General features: G+C 43.6%; 2 protein-coding genes across 4 annotated transcripts in view; both read left to right on the top strand.

Moving 5' to 3' along the window:
* Nucleotides 1-8,853, top strand: part of sos2 (son of sevenless homolog 2) — a 28,236-nt gene extending 19,383 nt beyond the window's left edge. The window contains exons 10-23 of one of the 2 annotated variants that reach the window (XM_079174365.1): nt 70-725; nt 845-926; nt 1,090-1,212; nt 2,938-3,050; nt 3,183-3,405; nt 3,545-3,664; nt 3,764-3,926; nt 4,131-4,248; nt 4,375-4,547; nt 4,633-4,749; nt 5,339-5,597; nt 5,917-5,958; nt 6,122-6,225; nt 6,701-8,853. In XM_079174365.1, coding sequence (XP_079030491.1) covers nt 70-725; nt 845-926; nt 1,090-1,212; nt 2,938-3,050; nt 3,183-3,405; nt 3,545-3,664; nt 3,764-3,926; nt 4,131-4,248; nt 4,375-4,547; nt 4,633-4,749; nt 5,339-5,597; nt 5,917-5,958; nt 6,122-6,225; nt 6,701-7,216 — 2,809 coding nt within the window. In that variant the 3' untranslated portion in view covers nt 7,217-8,853. The remainder of the gene's footprint in view (nt 1-69; nt 726-844; nt 927-1,089; nt 1,213-2,937; nt 3,051-3,182; nt 3,406-3,544; nt 3,665-3,763; nt 3,927-4,130; nt 4,249-4,374; nt 4,548-4,632; nt 4,750-5,338; nt 5,598-5,916; nt 5,959-6,121; nt 6,226-6,700) is intronic. The other variant, XM_079174366.1, reaches the window with a different exon arrangement.
* Nucleotides 8,854-17,423: 8,570 nt separating this feature from the next.
* cdkn3 (cyclin dependent kinase inhibitor 3) lies at nt 17,424-22,387 on the top strand. 2 transcript variants are annotated; one of them, XM_079174382.1, is made up of 8 exons: nt 17,424-17,516; nt 18,067-18,163; nt 18,267-18,322; nt 18,431-18,475; nt 18,836-19,058; nt 19,880-19,911; nt 20,069-20,172; nt 20,728-22,387. In XM_079174382.1, the coding sequence occupies exons 1-8, from the start codon at nt 17,501-17,503 to the stop codon at nt 20,815-20,817; spliced, it is 663 nt and encodes a 220-aa protein (XP_079030508.1). In that variant the 5' UTR covers nt 17,424-17,500; the 3' UTR covers nt 20,818-22,387. The 2 variants fall into 2 exon arrangements, with proteins under 2 accessions (XP_079030508.1, XP_079030509.1); XM_079174383.1 differs by having other exon boundaries at nt 17,437-17,471.
* The last annotated feature ends 11 nt before the right edge of the window (nt 22,388-22,398 follow it).

Raw genomic sequence — 22,398 nt, 5'->3', positions numbered from 1 at the left:
TGATATTTCAGTGGTTTAATGTTTGATTTCATGCGTTGATCTCTTTTGGTTTTCTCTCCTCCCTCACAGTGAGCCCATGTACCGCCTGTACAGCAGGCAGGTTCGTAGCAAACAACTCGCCATCAAACGCATGAACGAGATTCAGAAGAGCATCGACGGCTGGGAGGGAAAAGACATCGGTCAGTGCTGCAGCGAGTTCATCCTGGAGGGGCCACTTACACGAGCCGGCGCCAAGCACGAGAGACACAACTTCCTGTTTGACGGCCTGATGATAAGTTGCAAGGCCAATCAGAGCTCGCGGCTCCCGGGTTCGGGCAGCGGGGCGGAGTACCGTCTGAAGGAGAAGTTCGTGCTGAGGAAGATCCGCATCGTGGACCGCGAGGACTCGTCGGAGCTGCGGCACGCCTTTGAACTGATAGGAAAGGATGACAACAGTGCCGTTTTCTGTGCACGGACAGCAGAGGAGAAGGCGGCGTGGATGGCCGGGCTGGTGACTCTGCAGTACCGCTCCACTTTGGATCGCATGTTGGACACGGTGCTGCAGCACGACGAGCAGGCGCATCCTCTAAGACTGCCCTCCCCGGAGGTTTACCGCTTTGCCGTGCAGGACTCTGAGGAGAATATTGTGTTTGAGGACAAAGTGCAGAGCAAAACGGGCATCCCCATCATTAAGGCCGGCACAGTGGTCAAGCTTATAGAGCGGCTCACCTACCATATGTATGCTGGTAAGCTGCTGCAATAGGTCTTCTAGTTAAGAGACTTTCTCTGAAATGTTTATTTTTGCAAAGATACATTGTGATGATAATTGTCCGTTTGTTATCTAATCTGTTTCTTCTGTTTGTAGATCCTAACTTTGTGCGCACGTTTCTTACAACATACCGATCATTCTGCAAACCACAAGAGCTGCTCACCCTGCTGATCGACAGGTACGGTTTAACCAGAGCGCTGTTTTCACTGCTGTTTGTTCTTATGGTTCAGATGTGAATGCATCCATCTGTCTTCTTTTGGAGGATATATCTCTCAGCGATGTGGTGGTGTTGGTGCCCTGACATATTGAAATATCAGATGTCTGATCATTATTTTCCTCAGGATTGAGATCCCTGAGCCAGAACCGACTGAGGAGGACCGACAGGCTCTCTGGAACGGCGACCAGCCAATGGCGGCCGAGCTCCAGAGATTCCGGAAGGAATACGTGCAGCCGGTCCAACTCAGGTACGACAGACGCCGGCTGACCTTACCGCGGTTTTGCACTTGGCAGCTAACATTACCGCAGTTTCACAAGTGTGTTGGAGAACTACGGTGGCCTTTTTAGGTAACGCAAAAGCCGCTCACTTGAGCCAGTGTTTGGTTTGTCCGTTCTGGGCTACTGTAGAAACATGGCGGTGGAACTCGGCTGACTCTGTGAGGAGGACCGGCTCCTTATTTAGATATAAACGCCTTATTCTAAGCAAAGAAAACACAACGATTCTTAGTTTCAGGTGATTATGCACTAATGAAAACTAATGCACTTAGTGAATATATTTGATTTCTGCCAATAAATCCTGCTAACTAAATAAAGAAATATAGAAATAAGCACCACAGCCCTAAACTATTTAAAACAAAAAAGGCGCCATGAAAAAAAAAGAATAAGCATGATGTAGGCGGGTTTATTGATTGGCTCATCTTAAATCTGCGGCGGTCAACTTGTCAAATGATCTCTGAAGTTTTAAAAAGTTACTTCTACAGGTGGAGTTATACAATTGGTTACATAATGTTTTTGTTTTTAAAACTGTATTCCCTTGAGTGTCTAGACTTGTAGAAAGCTGTTTTTCCGTCTTTAGCTGCTTTCTTTTTATTTCCCAGCAAGGCCTTTCAAAAAATGCCACAAAAGATTTCGTGAGTCTTTGTCTCCTGTTGTTGTTTGGCTCTTTCACATTCTCCCGTTAAGGCCTGAGCGTTCTCAGCGAGCCACAGAATTACTTTTGCATTAGACTCTGTGTCCTTATAAGGAGTAAGAGAGTCAGGAATAGTCCCGTAAGTACCATTTAAAAAAACTCCGAGCTTCTCGGTATCAGACTGCACCGCTGGTGCCGTTAAGAGCAGCTGCAAATAAATCCTTTAAACTTTAGTCATAGAAACAGTTAAAACACAAGTGATGTACAAGTGTTCTGGTCACGCATACTGCATGTACTCTGCATCAGCAGTGTCTGCGTTATGCAGCAGACGTACATTATAAACACTGATGATGATAATCCTTCAGTATTTGAGCTTTCGATCGGGACACAAATGAGAGGAACTCTCCTTGGAGTTTGGGTGGTCTATTGTTATAAACATTACAATGTGGTCCAGCAGTTTCCTCAAAGTACATGAAAATACCTCTTCAGGCACAGCTTTTGAACTTTAAATCACCAAAAAAATGTTCCTGCTGTTTCTATTTATAAGTACTCTTTAAAAAAAAAGTGAACTGACAGGCTGAAGAATAAACACTGGCCAGCAGCCAGAAACGGTTCAGTGAAGGACTTTGTTTGCTAAATGTCTCTATTCTACCAACCTCTCTGTCAGTTCATCTATCTTGTTTAATCTAAAATAAAAAAATAGAAAAATAGTAGAGCTCCTTGACAGTTTAATGGCTGCATGCCACTCAATTGTGGGCTGGCTGTGGGAATTTGATCCCCGGCTCTGAATGTATACATTTGACATTTATTATGAAGTTAATGTTTTTAACGACCGCAACATTTATGGTGCACATTCCAGCCGAGGACATGTTGGATAACTTTTCTCTGCCCTCTTTCCTGTCTGTCTTTTCTCCACCAAATGTATAAAACAAAACAATAATTTAGTAAAAATGTTCGGGGTGAACATTCCTTAAGTTTCCTACAAGTACTTGCAATTGAAAGTGTGTGACATACGTGTGCAGGACGATACATATAATTAATGAATACTGTTTTTGTCTCGCAGGGTTCTCAACGTTTTCCGTCAGTGGGTCGAGCATCATTTCTACGACTTTGAGAACGATCCAGAGCTGAGGAGTCGATTAGAGGAGTACATCTCCAGCAAGATCCAGCTGAGAGGTCAGAACCACACACACACACACACACACACACACACACACACACACACACATTAACAGCATTCAAATGACTTTGCTAAAGCGTGGTGGACATACAACATGCGTTTTACACACGGTGTCTTCTTTTTTTTAGGCAAGTCGATGAGAAAGTGGGTTGAGTCGATCAATAAGATCATCAGGAGGAAGCTGCAGACGCAGTCAAACGGAGTTAGCCACAACATCACCTTCGAGAGCCCGCCTCCTCCCATCGAGTGGCACATCTGCAGAGCGGGCCAAGTGGACTCCTTTGACCTCATGACCCTTCATCCCATAGAGATCGCCCGGCAGCTGACTCTGCTCGAGTCAGAGCTGTACAGGTGACCGAGCCGCGGATGGAGAATGAAGAGAATGAATGAGTTTGACTCAAAAAGAGTGAAAGTACAAACGTAGTCGGGTTTGGATCAGATTGTTGTTTCCTTGCCCGTCTGAAAAATACAAACTTGTCTTCCTCAACAGAGCTGTCCGGCCGTCCGAGCTGGTCGGCAGCGTCTGGACCAAAGAGGACAAAGAGAAGAACTCGCCGAACTTGCTCCGCATGATCCGCCACACCACCAACCTCACACTGTGGTTCGAGAAGTGAGTCTAAGGATTCCCATGTTTTATTCACAATAAAATGCAGAAAAGACAAAGAAATACATACGTGTAACTCTGTGCGTTTGTGTGTGTCGTTCCCAGGTGCATTGTAGAGACGTTGAACCTGGAAGAGAGGGTGGCGGTGTTATCGCGGGTCATTGAGATTCTGCAGGTTTTCCAGGAGCTCAACAACTTCAACGGCGTGCTGGAGGTGGTCAGTGCCATCAACTCCGTCCCAGTCTACAGGCTGGACCACACCTTCGAGGTGAGTGAAGCCATGAAAGCAATCAGAAGAAACAGATAGTTTCTTCTTTCTTCTGAATGATGCCTTTATTTGTTGCTAAATTCTTTTTAATTTAAAACATGCTTCAGTTAGCTGTTGAGAAATATCTGATTCTTTATTGTTCTGACATGCATTTTAACCCAATACTGATCTGAGAACATCATTAATGGGACTGTTCCTCCACAGGCAATACCGGAGAGGAAAAAGAAAATCCTGGAAGAGGCTGTGGAACTGAGCCAGGACCACTTTAAGAAATACTTGGCCAAACTCAAGTCAATAAACCCACCCTGTGTGCCTTTTTTTGGTAAGTCTGTTAAGGTGTTTTTATGTATTAAATGACCTGCGGGCCATTATTTATATTAAACCCAGTAAGAGTTTCAAGTTTCTTTATTTCAAACCGTGTTCTTCTGCGGAACATCTTCATCCTCAGGTATTTATTTAACCAACATCCTGAAGACGGAGGAAGGCAACCCAGACTTCCTCAAACGCCACGGCAAGGAGCTGATCAACTTCAGCAAGAGGAGGAAAGTGGCTGAAATCACAGGAGAGATCCAGCAGTATCAGAACCAGCCCTACTGTCTGAAGGTGGAGCACGAGATCAGGGTGAGCGCTCCCCCTGATCGTTTTCTCTTTCAATGTGTTTCTCAGATCCTGAACTCAAAACATGTCTCTTGTTGTTGTTGCACAGAGGTTCTTCGAGAACCTGAACCCGATGGGCAACAGGAGCGAGAAGGAGTTTTACGACTACCTGTTCAAAATGTCTCTGGATATTGAGCCACGGAACTGCAGGCAGGCTCCTCGATTCGTAAGTGTGACTGCAGTGTTTCTGTCGTAGTGAAGGTCTGAAGGTTCAGTCCGGTGCTCCGTTTTAGTCCCAAATGCACATCTGCTGCAGATGGGTGAAGAAAAAAAACGTTGTTTGGGTCTTTGTACAGGATTCATACCCGTAGGACAACATATTAGTCTGTTGTAAATGTAGCTATTTGATAGCAATACTTTTCTAATATTGTTAACGTTTTATTTAAAGCAGCTGAAAGGAGTAACGGACCTGAAAGCGGCACTGTGCAGATGTTCAGACTTAATGTAAACTGTGATATCAGTAGCATCGACTCATGTTTCTGTAGTTTAAAGAGTCAGTTAAACCCCTCAAAAAAATGTATTTTCTCACTCACTTTCAGTAATCTGCATGAAGGTGTCATTTTGTTCTCAGGTGCTCAAAACATAGAAAACATGAGCTTAAAGAATTCAACAGCAACTTCTCTTTTGAGAGACAATGTCCCCTTGCTCTAAATAATCCACAGATCTCACACTGAGGGATTGTTTCTTTAGTATTACGTTTGTTGTATTGGTCGATGAAGTTCTCACTGTAGAATTTTCTGTTCCTCGTCCTGCAGCCCAGGAAGACCATGTACACTCTGAAGTCCCCGGGGATCCGGCCCGTGCGAACGTCTACCTCTGGCACCCTGAAGGGCCACCCCGTCCCCCTGGAGAGGGAGCCCCCGCATAAGATCACCTTCCGGAGTATCGCCGAGACCGAGCCGGAGATGTCGGCCTCGGTGCCCACCTCCCCGAACACGCCGACCCCTCCGCAGTCGGCCTCCTCCGACCTCAGCTCGGTCTTCATGGATCACGACTTCAGCAGCTCGTATGGCGGTGAGTTCAGCAGACGTCTTTTGTTCCCCTTCTTGAAAATCAGGAAGTGTTTTTTTTTTTTTTTTTTTGCATTTGGTCATGAGAGGGAAAGTTTCTCAACATGCCGGTAAATATCTAAATTAGTTTCATGTTTACAGTGTTTTTCAGATCGATCGCATTACATGACTTCCGTGCACGTTAGTGAAGTAGTTTGTCGCACTGACTTTTATTATTGCAAAGAATAAACTTTAACTGTGGCTAAGTGGACAGTCCTTTTCTGAGTAAGATCACTCACCTTTCTTGGGAAATCAATCATCTTCTCCGTCTTTAAATTTTACAGGTAGCAACTCCATATTTGCTCCTGTTCTTCTGCCGCCTTCAAGTGAGTGTGTGCTTTTCTGTTGTCAATGAAGTCGTTTATTCCTGATTTGCTTTCTGCCTGACTATCCTATGAATCACGCTTACACTCACTTTGTGATCAGTGCGCTGTGACAGTGTTCTCTTATCCATACTGTATACGAGTGTCTTTTTTCCTTTTTCCTCAGAGTTCCAGTCCGTGTCTTGCGGCAGCCTCCACCAGCTCGGGGAGGAGCAGCTGAAGCCTCCTCCCCTGCCGCCACGGAGGAAAGACGCAATGTCTGAAGCCAAAGTAAGAGCGGAGCGTCATTTCCCACCATTTATTCCCATAATGACGACACCTTTAAAGCTGGAGTGCGACACTTTTACATATAAATGAACGTCCGTTACATTCAGGCCTCTTGCCAAACGAGTTCGCTGATCGAGCCTGGAGACTAACGTTAACTCGGTCTGATAGGGTTGGACATATTTGCAGTAAATGCAAATAATAGAATTCCTTGTGGGTGTGTTTTGATTGAAATGTATATCAGTTAAAGGGCTTGCACGCTGTCGTAATGAATCCTGTTAATGAAAACCACCTGTGCTCACAAATGACGCAATTAGATTATTATAAAGGACTACATTTTTAGCTCATGGGGGTCACAACCCCGGGATGGGATCCACTGCCGTGCACGATATTCTAACCTTGTGTTTAGGAATACTGAATAGTTCTTCATAACTTAATCGTCTTTTGACACCATTCTGATCTGCGTGTCTCTGTGTCTCAGCTGAGCTCCAGGTCCGACAGCCCTCCCGCCATCCCTCCCCGGCTGCCCCCTCCTCTGCCCCGGATCCAACCTCGACCGCTGGTCTACAACGGCCCCCCCATGGACGGCCCGCTGCCCAGCCCTCCTCCTCCGCCACCTCGCGACCCTCAGCCCGACACGCCTCCCCCGGTGCCCCAGCGGCCCCCAGAGATCTTCATCAACTACCCTCTCAACATGCAGCCTTCCCCCGTGGGCCGATACCACTGGGACTTCAGCAGCTCCCCCAGCTCCCCCAACACCCCGCCCAGCACGCCGTCGCCCCGCATCCCCAGGCGGAGCTGCCCGCTCAGCGCCAGCCAGAACAGCCTCTACCCTCTTCCTATTCCCATCACCGCTCCACCCGTCCCCCCACGCCACAACTCCAGCCCACAACTCCCCAAACTCCCACCAAAGACATACAAAAGGGAGCTGCTGCTGCTGCAGCCGCCGCCGCTAAAAGGCCTCTCATTGGTGGAGAACACCGACAGCAGCCAGTGAGTCCGCGTTGTGTTTTTTTTTTTGTTTGTTTTTTAAAAACACCAAGAGGTTATCTTGAAATGCAAACTTCAAAACTGTCTCCTGCAAACTACGACACAGTGGACTCAAAGCTACTGATCAGAAAGAATAACACTGCTCCACACACTCTTAACTCCACCCACCCGCCCTCCGCATCGACCAATCGCACCCCCCACCCCCCGCTGTGCCTCTCAGGGGATCAGTAGCTCCGCCTTCATCATAAACCCTCTGTGCCAATGAGAAACCCTCACCGGTGTGCCAGCTAATAAACAACAAGGAGTTTGAGTGTTTGTGTCTTTTTGTTCTACGTGGAGCGGGACTTGTTGCTCCTGATGAAAGTTCTCACCCCTCACACTCTTTAACTTACCCCACGTCCCACTCCTCTGTCAGGGTGGGGGTGAATGTGGGGGGGGAGGGGGGGGGGGGGGGGCCTTGGACTTTGTAGCGTCTAATGTCATGCTTTGTTTCTTTGGGCATTGACATGATCTGGAGTCGTGCTGCAGCTCGCAGATCTGTAAGACCTCTCTCCTCCTCGATGATCCACTCAGACGTAGCTCTTGTCACGGTGGCTGTGAGCAGCAAACATTTCCATTGATATGTTTTTTCCTACGAACTGATAAACAAACAGTTGCCAAAGTCTTATTTTATGCAGGGGGAAAAGGGATTTTCTTTTTTTTTTTAAACAAATGTGACATTAAAAGAAACTCATAGCGGAGGCGACACTGAATCCCCCCCCCCCCACCTTGTATCTCAACTGTACACTGTGACTGTATAGACGTGAGTCAAACTGTCTTGACTGTTTTGTTTTTTTTATCTGAAGACAGGCCTCTCCGCAGCCACAAAATTGTTGCCTTTTTAAAAAAAAATCCAACAGCGGTGACCTCTGACCCCCTGGCTCCAGTCCTCTCGGCCCCGGATGGGACAGCGAGAGCCGAGAAACACTCCATTTGCACATCGAGTTTGGGCCGAGTCAGCAGGTTTTTCCCATCAGACTATTGACAATATCCCAGAGCGGTGTGCGACAGCGGGAGGTCTGCCTCGGTGTCAAAGCGGCTCTGATCCAGGACGAAGACGGGGGAGAGCTGTACGCTCTCTCCAACGCTTCCACAGCTGATGTCTTAACCGATCCCCTTACAGACGTGCGCTGCTGTCTTGACACTGTGCTCTTCTCCAAAAGCCCCCCCCCCCCCCATGACCAACTCTTCTTCATTGGTATTAAAACTCAGCACTGGAAGCACGCAACCTCTTACCAGAGCTGGGTCAGCTCCCCCCAGTGGCTGCTGCCTAAAAACCCATGAAAAAGAGGAACTTTTCAAACCCAACTTCTTCTTTCTGTCTCTCTCTCTCTCTCTCTTTCCTGCTTGAAAACATTTTTGTTTCACTTTTGAAAGACTGAAATAATCCATGCATCATGCTCAGATGTGCCTTTTTATTTTATTTTCTACTTAAGCAAATGGTGTCTAAAATGCTAAAAAATAAAGTTGCCTATGTAATGTTTAGAACAAAGCTATACACTATGAAATTGTACATGTTTGTGGATACTGTGTATATATAACATGTATACACTAACTAAATAATTTGTATAAAGTGGCAAGCTTCCCCCCCTCCCCCCCCCCCCCCCCCCCCCCCCCCCCCCATTGTATTGTACCCTCATCCGCATCTGTTCAGTCGAATATTGCCTAATAATCCAATGCTGCTACAGTCGGATAAAAAAAACTAAAAAACAAAACCAGAAAAAAAACAGGTCACTGTCACTAACTTACTTACAGACAATCTCCAGCTGAGACGCTGGGAGTATTACCTGAGGAAAGCCATTGTTTCTTCCCTGCCCCCCCCCTTAGCTGTTTGAAAGCAATGAAAGAAATATACAGTTCAGTATGCCAAGCACTTACTTAGAAGTGTGCTTCACTTTGTACATCCTACTAATTGCCTTTTTCTCCTTTTCAAAGATGTTTTTAATGCTAACATTCATTAAACAGGTTGGGATTGTATTAAAGTTGCAGTTGAATAGACAAAGACCGATTATTCAGTTGCAAGTATTTGAGCAGAGTGAAGAATTGGGACTTTTTCTTCTTCTTTTTTTTTTTTCAGAGAAACACACTTTGTGCACTTTAGGCTGTACTGTTGAAGAGCCACAGTTGTTGATGGGTCATGTTTGTAAATGCAATGGTCCTATGCAACTGTTCAAACTCACTTTCTACACGGATAAGGATAGAAAACCACAAGTCTACCACCTCGCTTTCATCCGCACGATGTCTGTAGACACAAACACCTGAGGATGTCTGACAACCAAGAGGTTTCAGCAAAATTTACAAAACAAACTAATCTCTCGTGCCCGGTTTTCCTCTCGGCCTCGCTGTGTTCCGTGCACGATGGCGGACGATTAAACTTCCGATCAAACTAGAGATAAAAGCGGAGTGTTGGAGGATGAAGCTGAAGTCAAATCACTTCGCTCGTGTTCTGTCCATTTTCCAAGTTTCCCAAACCAGTATTGGTGGGGTTAATTTTGCCAAATTTGTCTTTTCTGTTTTCGATGTTTGTTTGTTTTAGTTGTTTTCTTTTTGTTTAACCCCAGCCCTGACCGAGTAACAGATTGGTTTTCCTCCAGTGGCGCTGTAACAGCTTGATCCAGCAGTCGGTTTATTTGATGGTATGTGGCCTTTTAACTGCTTTGTATTAATGGTCTTCATGAGATTAATAAATCACCCAGTCTTATTTTGTACTGAACTACTCATTTCTCTCCTCGTTTTTTAATTTTACGGAACATTCTGCTTTTTGCATGAACTTTTGTTGGAAAGATTGAGTGTAAACAACAACGCTCCATCTTACTGTAGGTATTAGTGGACCGTCTCTTGCTTCTGTTAATAGTCTGCATTTATACAACAAATTGCCCTTTTTACATCTGTTTTTGGACACATTACATAAACTATAAACAACACGTTAATAAGTGTGTTTTAGAAGTGCTGGTAGGTTGATTCAGTTATTTAATAGAGCAGTAGTGTTACTACACAATCAAGAGTGATGTTAACTCCACCAGAAAGCAAAAGAAGCATATTTTCCAAAATGTCACGTGACTGCTTTCATTGGATATTAAAGTATACTAAAATGATGTCATATTTTATTAGTAACAGCTTTCTTAAGCTAACGTTAGACATTCTGTCATCATATATAAAAAAACAAAATACGGTTTTGGAATATTTAATTTTTTCGAATGTAATTCTTCAGTCAAACCTTTGTGTCAAAAGTGAGATCATTTTTCTCAGATAGATGCTGCTCTTTGATCTTATCCCGCATGATAAAATGATAGTTAATCCGCAGAAGAACCAAACAGCCAAATAACACAGTCTGCTGTGTTCTTAACCGACGTACTTCAGAGTCTCATAGTCGTCATTCATGCAGAAAATGTCTCCATCAAAGAAATCTCACGTTTGTAACCTCAACGTGTTAGTGTGCAACAGTTTGAGTGGACGGTCCTCTTGTCTCCGGGTCAAACGGTGCTGCAGGGACCCTCGCTGTCCTCACTGTCCTCCCACAATCCTCCACCGCTCAGGCCTGCTGCAGGGTTGCCTCTCTGCTGAGACAGGCCCGGTCTGAAGAGATGAGTAAAAGTATATTCATCTCATTAATCCAGTTTTATCTTTATGTTGTATGTGCATTGATAGCACCAAGTGTTAATATTGTTTTGTTTCCCATGTTTTAGTACAAGCTGCTCTGTCACAGTTCCACCTGATGAAGGCTCTTACCTCAGGGTTTCTCTACTCGGGTTGAAACTCAGGAAGCTTTGCCTCGCTGGGGCTTGAATCGGTATGAAGCCTTGTCTGTTGTCTTTCTCTGGAGCTGCATCCGCCTGGTACGTGGAGCGATGCGGATAAATACAGAGCAGGTTAGAGGAGTTGTCAGGACAATATGGGATCAATTGACTGAAGGAATGCTCCACCAATTTTGTTTCCACACGAAGACCATTTCAGTTGTCATTGGTGGTACTTAGTCTGTAGAAACAGTTGTGCTCTGGAGGAGCTTTGTCAAGACTGGTGTTTTCATTTGCATAACAAACTGGAGATGTCTAGTTTGAATTCATTTCATTAAAGCCACTATATGCAGATTTTTTATTAATGCACGTATAGTATCTTTCAAATGTTGTAACAAAAAAGCTAAATACCTGTTTGGATGGATCATCCCAGATGGGCCTGAAGGCACTTTTTGGATGTAGAAGTGAGGATGACTTCCTGACGTTGACCAGCCTCTTTCCGTAGGAGCTGACGAGGCACGGCGTCGGCCCGTCCGCACACGGCCCCGCGGCGTGGCGCAGAGGAGGGTGAGGGGTCAATCTGGGAATCTGCCACCGCAGACACATGGTCCTCTCTCTGGGCGCCTCCCTGGACAGCTGCTGGCTGCAGGAGGGCTTCAACAGCACCGGCACCTGGCTGTCCTCCTCTTCATCCTCACTGCTGTTGCTGCCCGTCGTCTCCCTGCGCAGGGTGGCGTCGGGGCTGCAGGAGGTGACGGAGGAGTAGTCGAAGGCCGAGGTGTCGTCCTGGTCCGTCTCGCAGTCCTCGAGGCTGTGGTGGGCGTGAGGGGCCTCCGGCCCGTTGGTGCCTTGCCCGGTGAGCTGGCTGCCCTGGCCCGAGTCGCTGTTCTCACCCCACGCTGCGGCGTCGGGGGTGAGGAGGGAGCAGCAGGCGTGTCCACAGTCTCGGGCCGGCTGGTTCAGGAGGGCCAGGTCTCCTCCACAGCCCTTCCTCCTCACCGGGCTGCAGGACCAGCACTCCAGACGCATCGAGTGACACCCGTCCACTCCATTACTGACGGGCTGCTGGTCGTCTCTGTGGGAAGGAGAGTGGAGCCCACATGAGCTGTGACAGTGAGGGGCAGTGGCATGAAGGAAAATCTTAGTACATGTACTTGTTTTATTTCTGACCTCTTACTCTTTTCATCCTTTTCCTAATTGCTTTCCCTTTTCCTGTCATTCCCTCCTGTCTTCCCTTATTTCTTTCCTTTCTTTTGTTCCTATTTCCATTCTTTTCTTTCTTCTTTCAATGACCTGAAAACCGTCATGTTCTTTTATATAAATAAGGATACTTGAATTCCTTTTCCTGACGACTCTTTTGTACTTTTTCTTCAAAGATTGAAGTGCTCCTTCCACATCTTTACACTGCAGGTTGCTCCCGTGCTTTGCTGTACTGACTGCAGCCAGCAGAGGGCGACACTCACCTCTGAGCTGCGGTGCTGGAGTGACGCTGAGACTCTCTGGTCTGCTGGCTCCTGGTGCAGCACTTTGCAGAGGATCCACCAGCCACTGCATCAGAGCAGCTGCTGCCATGCAAAGAATGAATGTGAATTTATGAATTTGTTAATGAGCCAAAGACAAAAACACGCAGGCAGTAAACAAACATTTAACCTGATATAAATGGCTAACAATCTGAGTTTTAATTATTATAGATCATCTGTGAATCCGCTAATCCTTCTCTTGATGCCCTGACCTTTGTCCATCTCCTTCTCCTTCCTCCCACCGGACGTCTTCCTCCAGGATCACATGACAACGGGACAAGATGCTCCTCAGGGCTCGCTCAGTTCCCAGCAGGAGGCTGCAGTCAGGATGCTCCTTGCTGGTCCACTGCAGCAAGTTCTAGAAGTAAGGATATATATATATTTCAAGTATGTATTTTGACCTGTAGTACCTCTAAAATGGTTTCTAAATCTACATATGCTTCCATAAGGCCTTTAATATTTATGAAGGTTTTGTGTGTTTTGGCATCCATTAATCTCTGGTCTGCTACTATCCTTCAAGAAACATCCTCATTGGTTTTATTTCCTGCTCTGAATCATTGTTTTTGTGCTTTTTTGAGATGTTCTTATTTTGGACCTCCTCAGCATTATAGGTTCAGTGTTGACCTGCACACACTGGACTCCCTGTGGCTGCTGACTCACCTGAATGTGGCTCAGGTAGCCGTGGATGCGAGCGACAGGTGCCAACAGCAGGTAGAGCAGCTTCATTTCCTCTTTCTCCACCTGGCCGCTCTTTTAAATGCAGACAGCAAATATCCATCAGCGTGTCTGGTTTCCCCAGGTACTTTGTGAATGAATGATGTTGACGCTTATCAATTAAAATACCTGCATTTTCTGCATTTTCTCAGAAAGATTTAGTCTGTTGAACTCCAGCGAGAGGAACGACGCCAGGGTAGCTGTGTATCCGAGGTACATATCCGAAAAGGCCGTCTGGACGACCCAAGTCAAAGCAGTCGTGAGCACCTTCAGTGTTCAGCGTAATGGACTGACATCATTTTTAAAAAAAGAGCACCAACTTACATCGTTTTGTCCGATGAGCTGCACCAGGATGTCTCCAACCAGAGACTTCCAGTGTTCAGCAGTTAATCGCTCCTGCAGGGTGTTTCTGAAGAGCAGGTGTCGCTGTAACAGCTGCTCCACAGACTTCAGATACGTCTGACTGCATCACGACACAAAAAAAACAAGGATTTTAAGTGCAAATGGAAGTTTAACGCAAAGCCAATTCATTTGTTAAAGAATTTGTGTAAGCAACCATTAATGATCTGTGCAGTTCAACTGTGTTAAGACGTTACAAGAAGGAATAATTGGTTGCTTGTTTGTTTGACAGGACAGACCTGTGCTGCTGTTTAGTCAACATGTAGCACTTACTACGGCTCCACAGTCATCTGGTGAGCTGGCGGTGTCTTGTATTTATCATACAGCTGGTTTAAGGTTGACACGTACTCCCACTCAGAATGTAGAAGCTGCATCGCCACCTGATGTCGTGCGTCTGTACAAAAAAAGATCACTCATAATGTTTCTGGATGGGCATCGAGTTTAATCTCCATTCTGATAATCTAAATATAGCTAACAGAAATAAGGTGCTATATAATATATAATCTGTTTACTATCTATATATTTGCAGCATCACGATCTATGCACACAATGAGCACAATTCAAATAGAAATTCTCCATCGACCAGGACTGAAGTCTCAGGCATCACCACTTTAACCTCGAGTGGCTTCAGTAACAACAAAGAAACTCACTCAAGTTGTTAAGTTTTAAAACATTTTCGCCGTTTTAAAAAGCCAAGTGATGAAAATGTGGACGAGTTGAAAACATCTTGTAACATTTTGTTGTCATTTGCACATTGTTGCTCACCTGTGCCTTCGCTCAGTCCGGCTTTGAGGCCCTGCAGGAAGCAGTGGAGGAGCAGTTTCCCTCTGGACAGACCGGCCGGTGGAGCAGACGAACAGTCGCACGGCCTCCGCTCACAGGCCGGTTCTGCTGGATCGCTGCTGCACGACAGTGGACAGATGGACAAATGTCTTCTCTGCAGGTTTTGCATGTCTGTCATTATAAAACGTCACATCGCCTGATGACTGGGCGTAAAACAGCTCTTTCATGAGTAATTGTTTGCCGTGTGCCACTGAAGATGGTGACAACATTAATATGAAAGCAGACACGTTGATTCCCTGTCAACAAACAAACTAAATTAAGAAGACTTTCATGTTCTATTCTGCATTTTACACTTTGATTTGACTGAAATGTACAGCACAAACCAGGAAAGAGTTACTATGTTATGTATATCAGTATAAATATATCTTATTTTCTTATCTGTAAAGCTCTGTGGTTTATATCTGTTTGTTTTGCACCTCTCTCTGTGTTTGGATGTGGAGCTCTTTCCATCCTGCTGAGGTTTCTGTCTGTTGCTGTGCAGCTGCAAGATCTGACACCCCATCACTCCGAGCTCTTCCTGCAGGATGACAAGACGCCGGGTAAAGATGAGGACGTGTCCTTTCACTGTAACCAAACGTTCAGACGTTAGATATTTCTCACCCTCAGAGACTCGACCAGCGCCTCCAGGCGGAGAGCTTTCTTCTGGCAGCTCCTCCTGTTCTCCTCCAGCTCCTCCCGCAGGAACGTGTCTCCGTGTTGGATCTGACTGAGCTCCAGCAGAGCGCTGGTGAACCCCGTCTTCAGCTCCGACACCATGCATTGCAACTGAGGGGACAGCGGTGTGTCATATATTATTCAAACGGATTCATTGACAAGACCACAACGGCCGTTGACATTTACACTTCTGGAGTTGTGAACATTGTAAGCTGAGAAAGATCACATCAAAGTCGAGACTATTTGGATCCTGGATTCCACGCTTGGACATCAGAGGTGGTTTACTTACTTATACTATCTGCTGCTAATTATTTTTAATAATTACAGCTTTGACTATAAAGTGAGCTGTCTCTTTAACAAAGCCAGGCTGGCTGATGAGGGATGGTGCAGAATACCTTGGAGATTTCATTGACGAGCTCGGCCTCTTGAGGCTTCATGACCTGTGCAGAGAGAAAGAGACACAAACAAGGCTGTTTGCAAACACCCAGTTAATAATCTGCACAGACCATCGCAGACTGTTTGATATTTCTAGCTGATAAACTGTGAAGAGAACAGTTGAGTTTGGTAATGCCACCATGCAGAGAAAACCGTGTTCTCCCGTGTAATTATCTCCAAACAAAGATTCAGCATTCACACAATGGGGACAAAGCAGGAAAGTGAACCTGTTTTCCAAAAAGTGAATCTTTAACCTCTTCCTGACCGAATGCACATCCTTTATTCCTCCTATTCCTCTATACTGAAGCCTATACATTTACTAGAAGAGCTTGAATAACATTCCTAACCAGATTGAATGACTTTTCGTGTCCATATTCTTGTTTGTTTTGTGGTACCTGCTCAGATGTCGCCCCTGCCAGCAGCCCCTCTGCTATAAGGAAGTGGCAAGCCAGCCAAAGAGCTCAGCCCTGCAGGGGAAATGGCTGCAGGAGCCAAGATCCCTCCGTATAAGTCTGCTCACAGAAGGGCAGGCGCGGATCAGCAAAAAAAAAAACCTGGAATATGTGACAGCCTCATGTTTTAAACTACAAATACATCATATATAATCAAACCAAATGACAGATCTCCGTAGGTCATTTTATAACACAGAAATCACATTTTTACTGTAGGTTGCAAGACTGTGACGGTAATAGCTACGTACAAGCATGTTATAATATTTCTTGAACAAAATCATAATTGCAGTGATTTCCAAATATCCAAGAATTCAACATAAAAGCATGAAAAGCACTGACTGCTGAAGCAAAAGGTATAAAAAGAAAGCCAAAGGACACTCACCTCAGTTACAGCTCTCTAATATTGCGTCTCCGGACATCTGAAAAGATGCAGTGACTCCAAAAAGACTTGAAATGTCCAGTGTTTGCGTTCCTGTGGAGGAACTTGGTTCCAGTCATTTGCAGTGCGTGAAGGCGTCTGGTGCTGAGCTGCGCACTGCTCTGTGCCGACAGCAGATGTCCCGCATGACGCTCAGTGAGCAGCTCTGTGATTAACTGAGGAAGTCAGGTTCAGTAGAACCATGTAAATGCCCCAAAGGAAGTATTGCTATGATAGTTATCATATATAAATATGTTTAATTTTTTATAGTATACCTATATTCTACTCTACTGTTATTTTACCAAAACATGTCTTTTATTTCATTAGTTCACATAACACTTGAAATGATGCTCAGAAAGTAGTTTTTGAAAGCTTTTCAATATGGAAATGTGACGTTTTTGTGCAATTTCCTACAAAACATTACTGTGATTTCTGATGAAGATAAATATTAATAACATTAAAGACAAATCAATAGATAAGAGATGGCATTATACACAGTGCAATGCCTTTGATTATGTGGATGATGAGGGAAATCCAGAAATCAAGTAATTCAACTCCAGCAGCCATGATGTGTGTCATATAACCTACATAATGTAAATATATGTATATGTATAAAACAACACATACATCATACATTCACATACATTTAAAGTTTAAATATATAGTAGCATGTATGTAGTACCATTAACATTTTTAATATACATAACACTATATTTTACATATATATATATATATATATATATATTTGATTTTAAATTTACAACAGGCTTTGGCTAATTCATGTACAATTAAAACAATTAAAACACCTTGAATTAAAAAAAAAACATTTTTAGAAAATCGATGAATGTTGTCGCCGATCATTTTCTTCACTCCGCCCGCGTGTATCAGTCCGCCGAATAAATCGAGCGCACACGTGCCTGATTTGTTTTGCAGAGGGGCGTGGTTAAGGGACAGTCCTTGAATCTGATTGGCTGCTGGGCCTCAATGAGTTTTCAAAATCGAGGCAGCAGCTGACGGAGCTGTCAAAACAGCCGACAGGAGGAGAACGTGACTGGTGAGAAAAGAGACAAAGACGTACCGTAAATGAAGCCAAATATAGGTATATATAAATATATATATATATATGTTATACATATCTCTATCTTTTTCTTTTTGCTCAAATAACGGTTACAAAAGGATTTTAGGTAATTGTTTACCGTGTTGCGAGACAGATCGTTAGCTAGCTAGCTAGCTATCTGCAACAAATGTCTCTCCAAACAACATTCAAATAAATGTATTATTCTGAATATTATCTTGCCTTCATCTGAATGTTAATACCTTGTGTGGTGCAGAAAAAGCCAGCCCCTAGCCCGACTATAGCATGTTTAATTCATAGTGTGCAGGTTGGTGTGTAGCCTAGCTAGGTGCTGACATGGTCGCTTATTTAAAGGAGCATACCCATCGTGGTTTTAGGTATTTATTGGTGAGCTATAACATTGCGTTGTGATATAATGTACACATTTTGTAGTTTACATCACTGCCCTCAATTTCCAAATGCTGCCATACAGTAGTTTGGGTTGCCTTCCATTGTGTTTCCAGCTGAACTCAGCTCGCAGAAACTTAACCTTCCATCACAGCAAACATTTTGTACCTTCCTACTGTCTCAACAGCCTGCTGGGCTGGAGCCATGAGGACGAGTGAGTTTGACTCTTCATCTGAAGAGGAGGATGTTGGAGAGGAGCAGCTGACTCCCTTCCTCATCTCCTGGTACGTTTTTAGCAGTTTTTGGAGGCCAAAAGGTTTGTGCATAAGTGAAAGTCGGTTTGCTTGTATGTGTTGACATGTAAATATGTTTGTGATTGGCTTTAAGGTTACCTCTGTCCATAGTGGAGTGCTCCGAGTTTCTTGGGATATGCGCACTGCCAGGTAAACTCCTAGTTTATCATATGTTTGTGTCTCTGCATGTTGCTGTTTTTACTTTATTGTGAGGTTTTGTGCATCTGAAAATAATAAGTTCTCCTCATTTGACTTCAGGCTGCAAATACAAAGACATCCGCAGGAGTCTGGAAAGAGATGTCGGTAAGACGACCTTCTTCCTTATTGGTGCTTGAATAAAATATGAAATAATACAATTTACAACCGTATTAACATTGAAATACCTCATTCCAGTGGATTTGGGAAATGTAGTGTGTGAGCATGATTTTATAGAATCACATACTGTAACTGCAGGCTGCAACTAATAACTGTTTTCATTGTCAATTCATTTGATTATTTTTATTTTAGTTAATAAATCATTTGGTATATAAAATGGAGAAAAAGTCACAAATTTGTCACAATCACAATTTCCTTCAGGGTTAAATTCTCTCTCAGATTGCATTAGTGATGACTGATTATCAGGCTCAGGCCTGTTTTACATCTTTGCTTCCTTCTCGTTAACAGAAGAGCTCCAGAACCAGGGGGTGCAGGAAGTGTTTGTTTTCTGCACCAGAGGAGAGCTGAACAAGTACCGGGTTCCCTCCCTGCTGGAGGTCTACCGGCAGCGAGGCCTCACCGTCCACCACACGCCCTTCCCAGACGGAGATGTTCCCGGGCTGGAACAGTGCTGCCAGATCCTGGAGGAGCTGCAGGTCAGCCTCGAGAACAACAGGAGGACTGTGATCCAGTGAGTGAATTAAATAATGTCTCGAAAAGATGTATCCGTGTTAAACTAAACATGCACAAAAAGAAATATTTATTATTATTATTATATTTGTACATTTTATTTATATTTTATTTATTGTAATTTTCATATACTAGAGCACCATCATACTTACAATGCACAGTATAGATTAAACTATTGAACAAAAGGTAAGGTGCGTCTTGTTTTTATTGGATATGGCAGCATGACACGAATACAAGAAATGTTGCTCAAGTAGGTTTTGTGGTACGACAAGAAAAGTTTCTTGTAAAAATTGAATAATTTATCTAAAAGTGATGAGTTTGACATGAAAAATATCTTGTTAAAATTAGAAAAAAGTTTTAAAAAGTTTGTTTTAACAAGATCTTTTCACAGATTAAATGAGACGTAATGTTTAGTGTCATGGTGACAGACCAGAGCAGGAAGAGGAAGGTCGCTGGTTCTTGCGTCTCGAGGCCCCTGAGAGGCTCCTGAATGGACCTGGTTGTACTGGACTCTCCTAATGTGTGAGAGAGAGTCACGGTGTTTCTACCCAAACATGCAAACGTAGAAACCGTGTCAGCGAAGGTTAAAGATCGACATCGACAGAAACAGTTCTACACTTTTGTGTTTTTTGTAATATTTGAAGTATTTCTAAACGTTCTGAAGTGCCAAGCAGCCCTGGAGAACCAGAGCACATCTCACCACAAAGACCTCTATCTTCTGTAACGCCCTCGGGACACCTCTCATTACACAACTGAGCGATTTGCTTCCAGCTTTCAGCATTTGATGAGATTTTGCACTTTTCTTTCTCCCTCCCAATTCAGCTGTTACGGAGGCCTGGGACGCTCCGGATTAAGTACGAATATTTTACTTCTCCTTTTACTTTGAAAGTTGTTCTTTGTGTCATCCATCATGCGTTTGTTTCTTTTATATGTCAGTTTATAAAATGTTGATCTTTTTTAAATCCTTCTTTCTTTCACTGCTGTGATCTCGTGGATGTCTCGTGTTTTCAGTCGCCGCCTGTCTGCTGCTTCAGCTCTCTCTGACGATGACGGCGAACAAAGCCATCGAAATCCTCCGGGAGCACCGAGGAGGAGGAGCCATACAGACCGTGAAGGTGAGACTCTTGTTGTATTTAAGCAACTGTACCCTGTTGTGTTTGCCTCATTACACATGTAGATATTTAGCGTTCATGCCATCAGGCTGCCATTTATACTTATCACTTACTCAAAACATGCTAAGTAATAATTAAGTTGTAAACTGTGACTATTTTTGAATGTTACGCCCTAAAATTTTCCATTTTATTTAGTTAATCAGTATATTCTTGTTCATAATAAATATGGTCCACCATGAAAATGAAGTGACTCAGTGCTACTTCTCATTATTATATTATTTATGAAGAAGTTTACAGTAACATCACCCAAAGTCAGAATGTCCACATTATGAAAACAAGACCTAGTTTGATAAATGCCGTAGTATTTATAATACAGTGCTCTGACATTAGAGCTTTTGAGAGCTACTTACAAGTATTGCATTCAAATACTAAGTTGTGAGAAAATGACCTTGAGTGACAATATTACACCCGATGTGATGTCAAGCAAGTTTCAACTGTTTTTAGAAGTGCTGTGCGTTGCTGAACAAATTTTAACGCCTTAATTTAACTTTTCCGTAGCAATACAACTTCCTCCATGAGTTTCGGGAAAAGTACGCCGCCCACCAGCAGAGCAGAGGGGTTTCCACAGAGCGCTCGGTGTCGCGGTGATCTCCTCTCTTCAAATCATTAGTCAGCGATTCTCTCCTGATGGCGTGATTTACAATTCTATAATCTGATGATTGCACTTTAACAGAATACTTTAATATATTGCTTTTTGTCTCTCGTGATAATCAAATGAAAGACTTGAGGATATGCTGGTGGGGTGTTTATTAGCAGGTTTACATGTTTGCATTGTTACATTTAAAAATGGAGGCTGCTGTTGTCATGAGAGTTGAGTCTCCTGCTGTATCTATTTTTATCTCCAATGAGCTGCATCTGTTCTAGCGCAAATCAGTACTTTCCTGCTCCACGTTATTTCTCATAACATTATTTTTATTAGCCACTTCGCTAGCATGGCTAATAAAAAATATGTATTTTTGCCACTCGTGTCCTTTTTAAAGGTTTAGAGTTAAAACAACATTCCAGTCCATTATAACAGAGTTGGATAGTTTTATTTAAATTCAAATAAACTCAAATTGTGACATGATGGGATCTAATACATAACAATGTTATCTGTGACAAATGACCATAGCTTTCCCTGATAAATGTACACATTTGAAAATGGCAATAAATACTCTTTAGTATTTATGAAACTGTTTGTCTGATGGCCTTTTGATTCTGCTGAGGAAACAACAACTTCCAGATTTGTTGACTGGAGATGACCCGACACTGCGCGGAGTGCTTGATATCTTGGAAACATAAAAAGTTAAATTGAAAAACATTGAATAAATAAACACTGGAGTTCCTAATGCTGTGGAATATTTGGTGGCGAGATGAAGAAAATGCACAAATGACAGTGATAAGAGATTTCAAAAGGTACATTCAACAGTATGGCAGACTCTGTGTCCCACCAAAGTTCAGAAGCACGAAGGAGAATAAGTACTGTTGCTTCCTAACGCTCCAATATATATATATTATTGTACTGTTGAGTCTACCTTCTAGTTTATTGATAGCTGCGAGGGCGGTTCTACAGAAACACAGGTCACACGTTGCTGGCTACTCTGGATTCACACTTAAATATTGCCATTGATTTCAACAGGGATTACATCATGTAAATGCTGCGATGGATGAGTCTGAAGTATGGAAGGAATACATCAGATGGTTCTGAAACTGACAACCAGGTTGCGATTGTCCCTGTGCAACACGTCCCACTAAGTGATGACAACCCACGCACTCCAGCCTGCACTGTACAAAACAGTTAAGTCCTCAAAACGTCCATTTTTTTTAAAAGACCGTATGCATCCGTGAGCAATAACAGAAGTGAAGTTTACATTTAACTACTTGTTTTAGTGATGAGTCACGCTGCAGGTAATACATGAGCTGTTAAAGCCCAGAGTCTAATTCACAGGAAAAGCTAATGAAGTTCAGCAACACAGCTCTGATTCTCACAGGTCAACACAAATTTGTAAACACTCAAAACTCAAAAGTTGGGAGCCAAGATGAACTATTTAAATCCCAAGCATCAGAATCACACCGTTAGAAATAAAACAGGAAAAAAAAAAAATCATGACCATTCAGGTTTGTCCTCATTTTATAAAATTTAAACTATAGTGCTGTGAGAGCAACGCTGCGACCGAGATATTCTCTTAA

Source organism: Pholis gunnellus, assembly GCF_910591455.1.
Source record: "Pholis gunnellus genome assembly, chromosome: 15".
In the NCBI taxonomy this organism is placed as follows: domain Eukaryota; kingdom Metazoa; phylum Chordata; class Actinopteri; order Perciformes; family Pholidae; genus Pholis; species Pholis gunnellus.
The sequence above is the reverse complement of the archived record's forward strand: the minus strand, read 5'-3'. Positions and strand labels throughout refer to the sequence as shown.

Coding starts and splice junctions, on each gene's coding strand:
- cdkn3 (XM_079174382.1), top strand. Junction 18,164..18,266: donor ACTCCCTTCCTCATCTCCTG/GTACGTTTTTAG, acceptor ATTGGCTTTAAG/GTTACCTCTGTCCATAGTGG. Junction 18,476..18,835: donor GAGTCTGGAAAGAGATGTCG/GTAAGACGACCT, acceptor TCTCGTTAACAG/AAGAGCTCCAGAACCAGGGG.